Genomic DNA, 13413 nt, shown 5'->3' with positions numbered 1-13413 from the left:
TGAATTTGCAAAAACTTTAATTAAGAGAAAATAAAGGGAGCACAACTGTGACCAAGATCAAGCCGGTCCCCTTCCAAGGAAAGTGACAGCAACAGGCAGAGAACTCAGCCTGAGGAGGTGAGGGGCCCAGTCCCACGCAGGGCGCCGGGCACCACACCCACAAAGCAGGAAGCGGTTTCTAAGGCTTGGCAGCGGTGGCCGGGGTCCCACTGATCAGGACTCAGTCCTGATTTCCCGTCTGGATCTTCGTGCCTTGGGCAGCGGTTCTGGTTTCATTCCATGCAGTGGTCGTCCCTGTTCCGGAACCCAGGTGAGCGCGGGTTTAGGGCAATGGCTGGAGGCCTATAAGGGCTGACCATCGGATGTCCTTGTGAACCCTGAGAACTAGTTTTACCTTGGTGTCATCTTGAAAGGGATGAATGGAACAGGCTAGGTAAATCTAGGGCCAATAAACTTCATTCTGTTAGAAGACTCCCAAATGACTAACATGCCAATATGCAGAGCTGAGAATCCGATCCAGTTTCACAAAAGGCCAAGCTTCATTCTCCTGTCAGTTACCTACTGGGCATGTGCAGGCCCGAGTGAAGGGCCACAGGTTTTAGCAAATACTGCTTTTAAGTCCCTGACTATCTCAGAAGAAAACAAATTGTGCTTTTAATGAGTAACAAGGTAAGGGCCCGGGAGTGAGTTTGTCCTTTGCCCCCATGGTGGTCTCTGTGTCATGACTGTGTCAGTATCACATCTTCCGGGGGATGGCAGGCTGACCTGGGGCTTCCAGAAGGCTCCACCTCCTCCGGCGCCTCAACAGGTTGATCTGGCTGTTCCTGCTCATGGGGGAAGGATCAGTCTTCTCAAGAGAGCATGGAGGCTGAGCTGGGGCCTCCTGCGGGCTGGAGGAGGTTGAGCCTCCTCCTCTCCCTGCATGGTCCTCATGTCCTCCACAGCCGCATTAACTGTGACCAATGGCTCATGTGAGTGACGAGCTTCCCTCCGACCTGGAGATGGAGCTTTTACCTCCTGAGCACCAACAGCTGCTCCACCCTCCTCAGCAGCAAGGTCAGGCTGACCCTGGGCCTCCTGCTGGGTGAAGGTTCCCCTTCCTCCGGGCTGTGAGAACTGAGCTGTGGTTTCTTGCTGAGGAGAAAAGGACTGGACCTGGGGAGTCTCTGGGTGGAGAGTCTGGGCCTCCAGCTGGAAATGAGAAGGTGCAGTTTGTCCAGGGGCCTCTGAGGCTCATCTGGGTTCTTCTGGGTCTCTGGATCAAGGCTGTCGTGCTCATCTTCGTCCGCACTTTGGTCTACAAAATCATCCAGTGAAGTTTTTTCTGAAGCTTAGGTTTTACAAGTTGACATGGAGTTCCCACCTCCACCTCAGCGAGTCACAGATGCTGAGCTGCTCCTCCTCCAGGTTCAAGGGGGAAAGAGTAACACTGCTGCTTTTAGACCCCGACCATCTCTAGAGGAGGAACAGGTACTGCCAGTGGCAGGCAGTCAGATCTTCCTCCTGAGTCACGGAGGCACAGCCAGGGTCTGGCTCTGATCCCCATCTGGCAGCAGATCCACCTGTGGGTATCTCTCTGGCCACGTGAATTCACCCCACAGACCCTGATGTGGCTCTAGGGACAGCTGTCCAGCTGAATCCCTGTCCAGGAACGGGAACAAACCCTCAGGCCACTCCTGAGGTGGGAGCAGAGGACCCCAGGCCTTCAAAGGCCCCGGGGTATGCAGGGTGGGGAAGAGGGATTCAGGTGGGACTGGAGAAAAGACCAGAGCTTAGCAGGCCTGGGGATCAGGGTCCAGTGGGACCAGGTGTCAGGTCCACTCCAGAAAGGGTGCGGCCAGGACCAGAGCCACAGCTACCACGCGAGGAAACAGAGGCCAGGTGTGCAGAGGAACACTACCTGCAGATGCTGGGGCGGGGTGATCCAGGCCAGTGGGGTGTCAGCGCCACACCTGCAGGGCAGCCACTTGACTGTACCTGGCAACGGGCCACATCCCACCCCAGCCCACCTCTGCCTGCCCTCATCTATGACGCCTGGTTACCAAACCTTCATTAGGATCTAACCCAGATGGGCTTTGAGGAAAGGGGCAGGCTTCTCCCTCGGTGAGCAGGCCTAGCCGCTCCCCAGCAGGCAGGACGTGGCCTCAGAGCTGGCGTGGGGCTGGGCAGGGTGAGCATCCCACCTAGGTCACCGGCTGGTCCCATCCTAGAGGCCTGAGTTCGTCCTCCTCCACGCTGAAATCCCTGAAATCTTCCTCCCCTTGGCTGTACTGCTCCCAAGCAAGGCATCCGACCTGCAAAATGCAGGCCAGGTGGGTGAGTCAGGGGGACACACAGGAAGAAGATTTCCTCCAGCGCTGCCCCTTGGTCTGAACTCAGAGGCCAGTTCCATATTCCACTCATCCCCTCTGTGAGGCTGGGGCTATACCGGCTCCGTGATGACAGCAGGATTTCTGCAGGGGGTCTGGGCGGTGGGCAATTTAATCCGATGGAGGAGGTTTGAATCCCAGTAGACAGGGCTTTCCACTGGCTGTCCCCCAGCGTGACCATGCCACACCCACCACACCTGGGGAGAAGATGCTGCATGGCAAGTGTGCAGGGGCAAACGCCTCTCCGGGGCAGGGCTCCAAGCCCGCGCCCCGCACAGCCCTTCTGGCGTGAGTGTGCTTCACCACTGCCTAGTGCCAGGGCAGCCCTGGCTCGGGGAGCCCCGCACATGCTGGTGGTGCCAGTCACCTCCTCTAGAGGCGGACCCCATCAGAATCGGATTTCTGAAATCAGTGCTGACTGCCTTTCACAAGAAGACAGACTTCTTAGGATTTCTCATTTCCTTGACTGATTTTATTTCAAATGAACTAATCATTCATTTACATGAAAAAAACTTCTGCTACCTCTCTACCTTTTCCAAACAAAACACTCTATGACTTCAGGATCCTGCGCATCATCAACAGTCCCCAAACTGAGTTCCCACTTGTGTCTGCCTCCTAGCATCCTCCATATAGTAAATAATGGCTATTTTCTTTCAGAAATTACTTAGGAACTTAATCTCTGACTGACTAATTTCTGTAGGGTTTTCCCTCAGAAAGACTCTTCAGCAAAATACTCTACTCAGGGCGCAGGGAGTCGCTGAGACACAGGAATGAGCCACCTCCGCAAAGCCGTAGCACAATCGCACTTGGCCCGGGATCCTGTTTGGTGGGGGGAGTTCAAAAACGGAGCCCGGCCTCCTCAGGTCTCTGAAAGAGGCCACCCCTACCCTGGGTCCACAGCTATAGCAGCATCTGAGGGCCTCAGTTCTACTCTCCAAACTTCAGACAAGGGGTTGGGGCCAGGACTTTAGGAAAAGCCTTAGATATGCGGTGTACTCAACAGTGGTTGTGGAATTTCCTATCTTCTTCAGAATAACCTATCTGAAGTCTTGTGATTGTTTTTCTTCTGTTCGCTTTCTGCAGTACTGACGCAGGAACCCACGGCCTCACACCTGCTAGGTGAGCACTCCGACACTGAGCTGCATGTGCCCGGCCCTCCTCATTGGCTACTGCTTGGTCATCTGAATCATGACTACAATGGTGACAGAACCTCGAGCTTTCACCCCCACGCACCTGCATTAAACCCTGAAGTCCTCCGTTTCTGGTACCTGTGGTCTCCCCTCCGGGTCTGTACTCCACAGCTATCTTACCACTCTCTGAAACAGTTAACAGAACAGAGTTAATTTAGCCCTTTTCTTGTTCTGAAACTTTCTGCACACAGTGGTAGCATCCAACGGTGAGACATTCTTTTGATTTCTAAAAGCAGAAAATGAGAGCATTTTCCTAGAAATGTCCTCATCACATATTTCAGTTTTAAGACAACTATTTGCTTAAAAATATGCACACAATAGCCATTGTGTTTCTTAGTCACTTTCTCATTGCTGGGACAAAATACCCGACACCTACAACTTACAGTGGGGAGGTTTATTCTGGCTGATGGCTTCGGAAGCTTCCCTCCGCCTTGGGCGTGGTGGAAGGGCCTGGCACAGAAGACAGCTGCTCATGTCACACCGGCCAGCAGAGAGGGAAGCGAGGAGCCAGGGTGGGAGAGGCACCCTTCCGGGTGAAGGCCCCAGTGACCCCAACTCCTAAGAGCAAGTTCGGCTCTGAACTCATCAAGAGATTAATCCACTGAGGAGCAGAGCACCCCCATGATCCAATTACCTTCTAAAAGCCCACCTCTGAACACATGAGGCTTTGGGGGCCCATTCTAGAGCTGAACCCTAACAATCTGCTTCAGAGAACTTTGTGACCTTAAGACAGGAACTAAGGGATCATGGCAGGAATTTGGAAACAAACATGTTCAAACAACTGAACAGGAAAAGAGGGAGTGGAGCCAAAAGGACTGGCTGGACACCACAGATACTTCAGGTTGATACTTCAGATCAGTAGGAAAGGGCAATATTTTACTCTCCAAAAACGAAATGCCCTGGGATGCAATGAGCGAAGCTTCAGAGAAAGCACTGCAGCCCCTGATCGCCAGCACCCCACGTACTTAGACACACCTCCGCTTTCCTCAAGCAAACAGAGCCAGAGGCCTTGGTCCGAGGAGCTCTGAGCTCCTCCTGCACAGGACACCACAGCATACAAGGCAGAGGAAAACAGCCCAGACATTCACTTTGCTTCTCAAAGGTTACCTCAACTGTTGCCACTGAAGGAAGTCCCAGCTGAGGACCTCGGAAGTCAGACTGCACCGGAAGGGAAGGGCTGCCCAGGCTGGAAGGCTGAGAGCAGTTAGACCCACCTCGCACAAGCTGATGAGGACGAGGAGCTCTCAGGGTCTCAGCCTGCAGGCTGTGCAGCAGGAGAGCAGCTCTGCTGGGGACTCTCTGCTCAAGTTTCCTTGGAGCACAGCTGGAACGTTCACCCCAGTGTAAAACTCAATAGGGAGCCCAAGGCCAGTCAGTAGCATGACCACCTCCAGGGCTCATGTGAAAGCGGCAGATTATCATGAGTCAGGTTCACCTGGGTCATTCCTTCAGTGCCATGAATGAAAACAAAGCCTGAATTATTGACTCAGTAGAGTCTATCTACTTATTTGGAAACCAAACTGTTGCCCTAATCATGAGCCTACTCTTCTGCTTACCAGGTAAGCACTGTTTGGAGACTTCACACTCATCCTTTCAGGTGCTCTTCCAATACCTCCCGACAAGGTAGGCAGAATTACGAGCCTTGTTTTATTGGGATTGCAGATTAGAGACATAACATTATCTACAAAGCTCTTTGGCTATAAACGCAAAAGTGCGCTAAAAAATCGAAGAGAAACAATTAGGGCTCAAGACCAGATGCCCATAGCTTACCATCACAATTCTGTATGACAGACAGGAGAAAGAAGACTTCAGACAAACACTTTCTGGGTGACTTTTGGCAAGCTGTTGTACATCAATAAACGGAGGATGACAATATTCGCTGTCCTTTTTCTCACAAACGTCACAAAAAACAAATGTGAAACCATTGTTGTAAAAGAAGTGAGTGAATAAAAGCGTAATGTGGAGTGTTTTAAATACCCTTATTTTTGTCAACTTTTCAAAATGAGTCATTTGCTCATTGAAACAGAAGTACTTCCAGAACAACCAAGGTCTCACCCAGAGCCACGATGCACACTTTCTGGAATGCGTCTGTCAAAGCCTTCTGAGCAGCAAGCTTCTGGGCCACCTTTCTCTTCATAAGCAATGCCATCGGCCCTAGATGCAACCCAAAGAAAGGAGTCTGATGAGTGTTCTGTGTTAAAGGTAACAACACATCCATGACTGTTAGGTGGTTATCCTGGGGCCTCCAGGCAGGCACAGCACGAGGGTCTGGTGGAATGGTCGGTGGCAGGCAGACCCTGGTAGGGCCATGCTCTCTGCCCTCATCTACTGAGGACGTCCCTGCCACACCACAGGGAGAGCTCAGCCAGGAACTTGGAACAAGTCTCGCCCCCCCCAGAGGTCACACTGACAAGTGGAACCCTGTCCTGCACACCCAGCATGCTGCTGTGCATCCAGACTGGAAAAACAGTAGGAAGGGTTCAGAGGTAGAGCAGGTGACCTGGCCGCTCCCTGCTCAGCAGCCACGGCAACCTACTGCTCCTGTCCCGCACCCTGCCCCGGACTGAGCCCCAAAGCAAAAGGCTGTGGACTCTAGAGAAATCCATCCTTTCCAGGTATCCATATTCCACTCTTTTTCTCCTCAAACCCTTCCATGTGTAGACAAAGGAATGAATGTTTACACAAGAATTTATGGAAATCTTTAGATGATGATTTTGCCGAGATAACTGAAGACTACAGAAGATCTGCATTTGAAGAGCTATTTTAGCATAGAGCAATTTCGTAATCAAAACCTGGAGAAACATCATTTCCTTCCTCCTCCTAAGCCTCTTGGCTGAAAGGCAGTGCTCCAATTTTCAAGTCAAAAGGTTCTCCCAGGCTTTGCCCAAGGTGAAAATCTATATTGTAGAACACAAAAATGCTGCCCAGGAAGGACTTCAGTAGCTCTGCAAGGTAGCTAAGAAGTGGGTTCTAAAAAGAAAGAAACAAAGAGAGCCCTCAGCCCCCCGTCCGCCCACCGAGAACAGACCCTCCTCCAGCTCATCCAGAGGCCCCTCCACAACGGCGGACCCAGGGCTCCTGCACTCGTAGGCCGGCAGCACCACCTCCACAGCACACAGGAACTTCAGGCTCTTCTTCCCTGCCTGTGCCGGTGTCGCAAGAGCTGCATCTTCCCTTCCTTCAACATCAGAAAGCTCCTGCAGCTGTCAGGATTTTGAATTAAAGATCTTTGCTATGGTTTGTGGTGCTGGGGATTGAGCTCAGGACCTCACACATGCTAGGCAAGTGCTCTGCCCCAGAGCTATATCCCCAGCCCCCACCCAGGATTTTAAAATAAAGAAATACAAACTAACCTCCAGTTAACTATCACAGCTAAAAATTGAGGTGTCCCGTAGGGTCAACCAAGCAAGAGTTGCAGGTGAATTATTAGATGTAGGTGGCCATTTTTACTAAGCACCTCACAAACACTGGAGAAAACACAGACACCACCAGCCACGTGACTGAGATGGCTTCATTCTAGGTGGTGGCCGATTCAGACATAGCCACTTCCCCCCACGACAGGTGACCTACACACCTCCTCAAACCCCGTTCAATCCTTCTGTCTGAAGTCTAGGGTTATAATGTTGAAAAGAGGGTCTGGTTAGTCAGCAGAAATCTACAAAGCTTACCTTGATGATCCGTTTTGACCATCCATTGAAACCAAAGTAGTAATTTGCCAACTCTTGGCATCGTGAACTGTTCAGGGGAAGGGTCTGGTGTCGAACTGCTTTATGTCTGTTCCCAAGATGAACCTGAGGTCACAAGAGATGCACCAGCAAATACCATGACCAGCCAAGATCGCACTTTGCCCATTCCTGAGACTGTCAATACAGACTTCACAGAGAGGTTGTGAAGATGAAATAGGATGGAAAGAACACTTGAAGCACGGTGTGCACAGCGAGGCCTAAATGCTTTTTATTCTTTTTCAACCTCTGCACCATCTTCAGGGTCCCTGAGCAACAGGAAGGTTTCCCGGACCTCTGGTGCTGAATACTGATGATAAAAGCAACTTGGGAGGCGCTACAGAAAAATCCTCAGGTTGTGAGTAGAGAAGTTGTTTCTGTCTTCCTATCCAGTGGGCACTGCTCACCAATAGGACCTAAGGAGCAAACGAAAAAACTGCCGCCCCGCCCTCTCAGTTAGCAGCCCTGGGGAGGAGGGAACACACCCCTCTGCGTTTCACCAGCAGCTAAAACCCTCATCTGCATGACCAAGCTTCTCCGAGAATGCAAACACCAATGCACTCTTAACCTCTAAACATCTTCTATGGTACTGTGAATTTCTTTCATCACTAGTCTTTTTGAGTGTCTATTCCATTTCTAAAAGAGTACAGTTTATGAATGTTTTAATCAAATTTGCACAATATAAAGTCAAAGCATTCTTAATTTTTTATTGATCTGTTTATGCATCTTCTTCCTCTACCCTAGTTTATCAGCTCGTTAAGTGCCCCAGGGACCAATTCTCATATTTGTCTCATTCTGAGAACCCAGCACAGTTCTTGGCTTCTCAGAGGGTTGAAGGTTTGATGACTGAGTGAAGGAGAAATGAAGGCTGCTTTTTAATGTCCAGGGCCGGTCTGTACAGTGAGTCACTCTGGAGCTTTTCTAGTTAACAGGGAAGCTTCAGGGGGCCCTAAGGAGGACAGCCCTGGGCATTACGGACAGTTGTCACCTTAGACAGCCTTGCCACAGTTCTTGCTGGTTATCATTTTCCTAGAACAGGAAGTAGAACACAACTCTCAGGTGCCTTGGGCCTTTCCTTGATTTTATTTTATTTATTTATTTATTTATTTATTGGTACGGGGGATCGAACTCAGGTCCTTGCGCTTGCGCAGCAGGCAGCGAAACCACTGAGCTAAATCCCCAGCCCCTCCTTGATTTTATTTTAAACTATTATTCTCTTTCCTGTAATTATAAAACCAAGAACTATGTGTTCTTGCCAAAGCATGAAAGAACACTTATAATCAAACTAGGTAATAATTTGGAGAGTAGGGGAGAACCTAAGACTCTATGTTAAGTAAAAAAAAAAAAAAAAAATCTAATATGGATGCTTTCCCTCAAAAACACGCTGACTAGGACCGGGGATTTAGCTCAGTGGCTACACTGCCTGCCTTACAGGCTCAAGAACCCGAGTTTGATTCCCAGTACAAAAAGAAAAAAAAAATACACTGACGTGTTGAACATGCCCTTCATCACTCTACCAGTGATGGGCTTTTCACAGTGAAATTCTCAAAAGCTCAGGTTTACAAAACGGTCCCCGTGCCCCAGGATCACTAAAAACTTACATGGCTCACAAAATGATTTCAAGTAACTGTTTGGTAATCTTTCCAGTACCATCTACTGTATTAAGTGATTCCAGATCATGGTCCAAAACTTAAAAGAATGCCTGAAGGGTAATCATTTCGATCACAGGAAGTGGATCCGGGATGGAAGGGGGTGTTGAACAGAACATAGACGTTCACGTAGTGCACTTGTGGTCACTGCTGAGTAGTGTTCTAAGGGCAATCAAGGTTAAAGCAAGGAGAGAAACTCTTATGAAAAAGAACCGGCAGCAAGGTCAGTAGCATGAAGCAGATGGAAGGGCTGGTCAGGAACCGAAAGGGTCGGAGAAGAAAGGTGCCCGAGCGGAGGCCGCAGCGCACAATGAGCTATTGTCCTGGGGCTCTGGGAACGAGAATTGGTCGGCAGGTTAACACTGAAAGGGTTTCTACACCGCAGTGAAGAATGTTTCGCTTGTCTGCTTGGCACTGAAGGGTGTTCTTACAGGCAGTTGGAGGTAACGATGATAAAAGCATCCTTTATGTTACCACTGACAAGAGAGTTTAACAAACTCACATTTTAAATCCACATCAAAGTAAAAATAAATCCTTCTGGTGAAGATATTTTGCAGGGCAAGACAGAATGACATGAGTTTCCAGATAGTGTCATGAACCTTTAAGGGCCCCCTTGACCATCCTGAGTGTGGTTTTCTCCATCTACAGGAGCCTGGCACTGCAAGACCGCGCGGCTGTGCATCTGGAAGCACCCTGCAGCCGGCGCGCCCAACGCTCCCCTCACCGAGCTCAGCACTGGTCCCAGAAGCCTGGAGCCAGCTCGGAACCCACCTTCACCGGGGCGCTCTGGGCCAGCGGCCTTCCGTCGCAAGCCTGCTGGGCTCTTCGGGCAGCTCTGGCCGAGTAAAATTTGACCACGGCGTAGAAACCAGGCCGGGCCACCGAGGCGTTGGGGAGAACGCGGACCGAGTGCAGGAGGCCGAAGCAGGACAGCGCTGTGGACAGAGACCGCTGCGGCGGCCCGGCCCGGGGAGGCGCTGAGCCCCCGACCTCAACACCGCGCACTCTCTCGAGCGGGCAGCGCCGGGGCAGGAGCCCGGCGGGCGGCGGCGCGGGGCCGAGAGGCTCCTATCTCCGCCAAGCCTGGGCGTCCCCGCTGGTCCCCGCGAGACCGAGCCCTCGAGGGGCCGGCCCTGGGGCGGGAGTCCCGGACCTAGTCAGCGAGGGCGGCCTCCTCCCCCCTTCTCCTGGCCCCAGCTCACATGCAAGGCCTCTGCAGTGGGTCCAGAGTTCAAATCCCACACCAGCAAAGTTTTGTCACTCCCGGTGGGAACCGCAAAGGGAATCAACTCCGCCATCCTGGACCACCGAGCCTGCGCGGCTCCAGCCAAGCGCGTATAGCGCCTGCGCGGCTAAGGCGCAAGCAGTACTAGGCCTGCGCAGGACACACCCGCGAGTTTTTAAAAAGGACGCGGGAGTGGGGGCGGTGCCCGTTTGTGGGCTGGGTGGGGTCTGATTGGACGGGACTGAGAAGAGGCGGGGCCTGAAGTAGAGCATGCCCCGCCCCTCCCACCAGAGCGGATCTCTTCCTGTGCTGCTGCCCCTCTCGCCCCAGCGCCATCGAGCTCAGGGCTTCTATTCAGGCGCATTTTTAGTGTGGAGTCCTAAGGGTGGCCCCACAGGAGGGAGGGTGCAGACATCTTTATAGCAGGTGTCTTCTCCTTCCGAGGAGACGGAAGCTCCCGGTAGTGGGCAATGCCTGCGGAGGGGACGTGGGAGACCCTTGGTTAAGAGCGTTTCCAGAGAAGCTCACTTCGCCATTCACAGACTAACGTGAAAGCCTTCAAGAGGATCCCCTGGTGGCCTGGTGAGCCTGGGGTCTATGTGTGCCTGTAGGCATCAGAGGATTCGGGGCGTTGGGGGCACAGCGAGGAGGATGGATCCGGAAAGGATCAGAGTGGGCCCGGGTAGGGACGACTCAGGACCTGACAGTGGCTGTAAGGAGCTGGCAGTGACCCGGAAGAGGAAGCGGCCTGCGGAGCTTTATTTTATTCCTCAACATCAGACCCAGAGGGGACCCCGCAGGCCAGGTCTCCTGTGGTTTCCTAATAACTGCTCTCAGATCCACTCTGGTCTAGGATGAAGTTTTCACCTGGCCTCAGCAAAATGAGAAGAGAACAATATAATTCTTTTAATTTTCATAAAATAAAATGTATTCCATTCTATTTTCCTACAGATATGCTGTCCCTACAATTTTGTTTTGTTTTTTGGTACGGGGGATCAAACTCGGGTCCTTGTGCTTGCAAGACAGGCACTGGAACCACTGAGCTAAATCCCCAACCCTGTCCCTACCTACAATTTTGATGCTAAAAATAAAAAAGTTTTATGAAGAGGGCCGAGAATTTAGCTCATTAGTGCTGTCGCCTGCCTCACAAGCCCAAGGTCCCGAGTTCAATATCCGGTACTGAAAAAAAAAGTTTTATGAAGACATGTTGAAACTGAGGATAGTGGTTTTAATAGTCTTACTTAACCATGGAAGTTAAAACTTGGCCATCATGCTTTCATTTTTTTTAACAATCGACTGGCCTGTGAAATGCCAGTCTGGAACCCACCGAATGACTATTATATCTTACAGCCGGTGCAGTTAAGGCTCCAGGTAGAGTTCTAAGTGGCCCACGTGGTCGACACTGCCGTTGGTGGCAAGGTGCAGGACGTCTCTCCAGCTGTCCCTTTTTGGTCTTCGTCTTGTCCTTTAGTGGTTCCCAAGCAACAGCCGTAAACATCTGGATTCTAGCCCCTTCTCCTGAACAACCCAAATGACTGGCACCTAGGACCGTTTCTCCCCCACCACTGCTTTCTCCACCTCACTGCCACATATGACCTCCTTCTGAGCTGATCTCACTGCGAAACTAGTTGTGTCTGGGAGAGTACTCGGGTCTCAATACTCTTTCAAGCCAGTAACTATACTTTTTATTATCCATTATTAACGTTCATGGAGGTCCGTGCTTCCACCTGGATTATGAACACCTGAAAAGCAATTGTTATCTTTCATCTTCCTTCTTCTAACTATATGTTCCTACTATAGCTGGTATCCAAATTTATGTGGAATTAGTAAAAACAGCAACATATTCTTTGCCATGGAATGCCTTTTTTCTTTTCTTTTTTCCCCCTGGTACTAGGAATTGAACCCAGGGCTCTGGCACTGAGCTTCAGCCCCAGCCCTTTAAAAAAAAATCTTTTATTTTGAGATAGGATCTTGCTAAATTGCCCAGACTGGGCTCAAACTTGGGATCCTCCTGCCTCAGCCTCCCAAAATGCTGGGATTACAAGTCTGCACCACCCTGGCTGCCTGGCTTTGGTTTCTTTGTTCTAAAGAGAAGAGCAGTGATCAGCCACCCTAGTGGCTCTGTGACATCATCAGTCTCCTGAAATATGCTGGTCTGAACCATGCAAAGTGGCCAAATCAGCAAAAATGGCAGATGGCCCGGGAGAGGGAGGTGCCAAGTATGAGGGAGAATGCTGGGAAGGACAGGGCACTGTCTGCTGCCTCTCTTCCTTTCTGGGAACAGGCCTACCTTTGGGGAAGGCTGTGGGTCACAGGGCCCTGACAGGGACATCTAGCCCCATGTGTTGGAGTTCAGTGGGGCCCAGCCAGAGGCGGCAGTTTGAATCCCTGTGGATGTAGCCCCGTGAGAGGCGTGGCCTCCCTGCAGAGGGCGCCCAGTCTGGGCTGAGTCTGAACCCAACACACCTGCCCTTCCCACAGTGGTGGGACCCACAGGTGTCCCTTCTTCCATTAGCAACTGGTGAGTCGGGTTCTGTCCCTTGTCACCAAACAGGACCAGCCTATTAGGGTTGGCATCTGGTTAACTGTCTGGAACAATGACCTGACAGTCTGTCACCGCCCCATGAAGGCCACAATGTCTCGGTGTCATCAGTCACTGAGGAATTTCTGCCAACTGTAGCAAGAAGGCGGGGGGAGAGAAAATTTTGTCACCACAGCCACTCCACCTGGGGAACAAGAAGACATCTGACAGAGCGCAGCAAGGGCGTCTGGGTGGCAGTGGGCCCTGTCCCATCTCCTGCTCCTCTCTCCAACAAGGCAGCAGAGCGTGGCATCCTGGGGCCAGAGGGAGCCGAGATGCAGCAGAGCCAAGGAGGAGGGCATCTGGGGGTGCAGTTTCAAGAACTTTTTTTGGCCCAAGGTCTACAGGTGCCTCAGGTGACCTGAACCCTGGAGAACTGGAGCCCTGGGTAGCAGGGGAGGTGTCCATAGCCGAGGGCCACATGCTAGAAATTCAGCCTCTGCAGTTTAAAACCTTGGAGGAATCCTGGGCAGGTGGCGCATGCCTGTGAACCAGGCACTTAGGAGGCTGAGGCAGGAAGATCATCATGAGTTTGAGGTCAGCCTTGCTATAATTTGGATCTTCCATGTCCCCAGCTTGGCTTGGTCCCCAGCTTGTGACACCAGGAGGTGACAGAGCCTTTACGAGGTATGGCCTAGTGGGACAGGGGGTGCCCTGGAAGGGGACGGGGGGACCCA

At 51.5% G+C, this 13413-nt stretch overlaps 1 protein-coding gene across 5 annotated transcripts; it reads right to left on the bottom strand.

Moving 5' to 3' along the window:
* On the bottom strand, positions 1–10315 carry Rdm1 (RAD52 motif containing 1). 5 transcript variants are annotated; one of them, XR_205852.3, is made up of 8 exons: positions 10133–10315; positions 9702–9881; positions 7228–7350; positions 6588–6762; positions 5615–5713; positions 3603–3685; positions 2048–2294; positions 1–1952 (listed from the first exon to the last, which is right to left on the bottom strand). XR_205852.3 is itself a non-coding variant. In XM_021239998.2 (8 exons), exons 1-7 carry the CDS (start codon positions 10226–10228, stop codon positions 2184–2186), a joined length of 867 nt encoding a protein of 288 aa, XP_021095657.1. In that variant the 5' UTR covers positions 10229–10315; the 3' UTR covers positions 1–1952. The 5 variants fall into 5 exon arrangements, 2 of the variants coding, with proteins under 2 accessions (XP_021095657.1, XP_004859493.1); XM_021239998.2 differs by having other exon boundaries at positions 2184–2294; XM_004859436.3 differs by having other exon boundaries at positions 1–2294.
* Between the last annotated feature and the right edge of the window lie 3098 nt (positions 10316–13413).

The sequence above is a fragment of the Heterocephalus glaber genome, unplaced genomic scaffold (genome assembly GCF_053883595.1).
Source record: "Heterocephalus glaber isolate CG9 unplaced genomic scaffold, H.glaber_assembly_v1.0 deba00001773, whole genome shotgun sequence".
In the NCBI taxonomy this organism is placed as follows: Eukaryota; Metazoa; Chordata; class Mammalia; order Rodentia; family Bathyergidae; genus Heterocephalus; species Heterocephalus glaber.
The sequence above is the reverse complement of the archived record's forward strand: the minus strand, read 5'-3'. Positions and strand labels throughout refer to the sequence as shown.

Excerpts from the sequence above, each read along its gene's own strand:
- Rdm1 (XM_004859436.3), bottom strand. The coding sequence starts at position 10,228 with ATGGCGGAGTTGATTCCCTTTGCGGTTCCCACCGGGAGTGACAAAACT. Across the intron at positions 9,882-10,132 it reads CCACTGCAGAGGCCTTGCAT|CGGTCTCTGTCCACAGCGCT; the intron begins GTGAGCTGGGGC and ends GGGCCGCCGCAG. Across the intron at positions 7,351-9,701 it reads CCCAGAGCGCCCCGGTGAAG|GTTCATCTTGGGAACAGACA; the intron begins GTGGGTTCCGAG and ends TTGTGACCTCAG.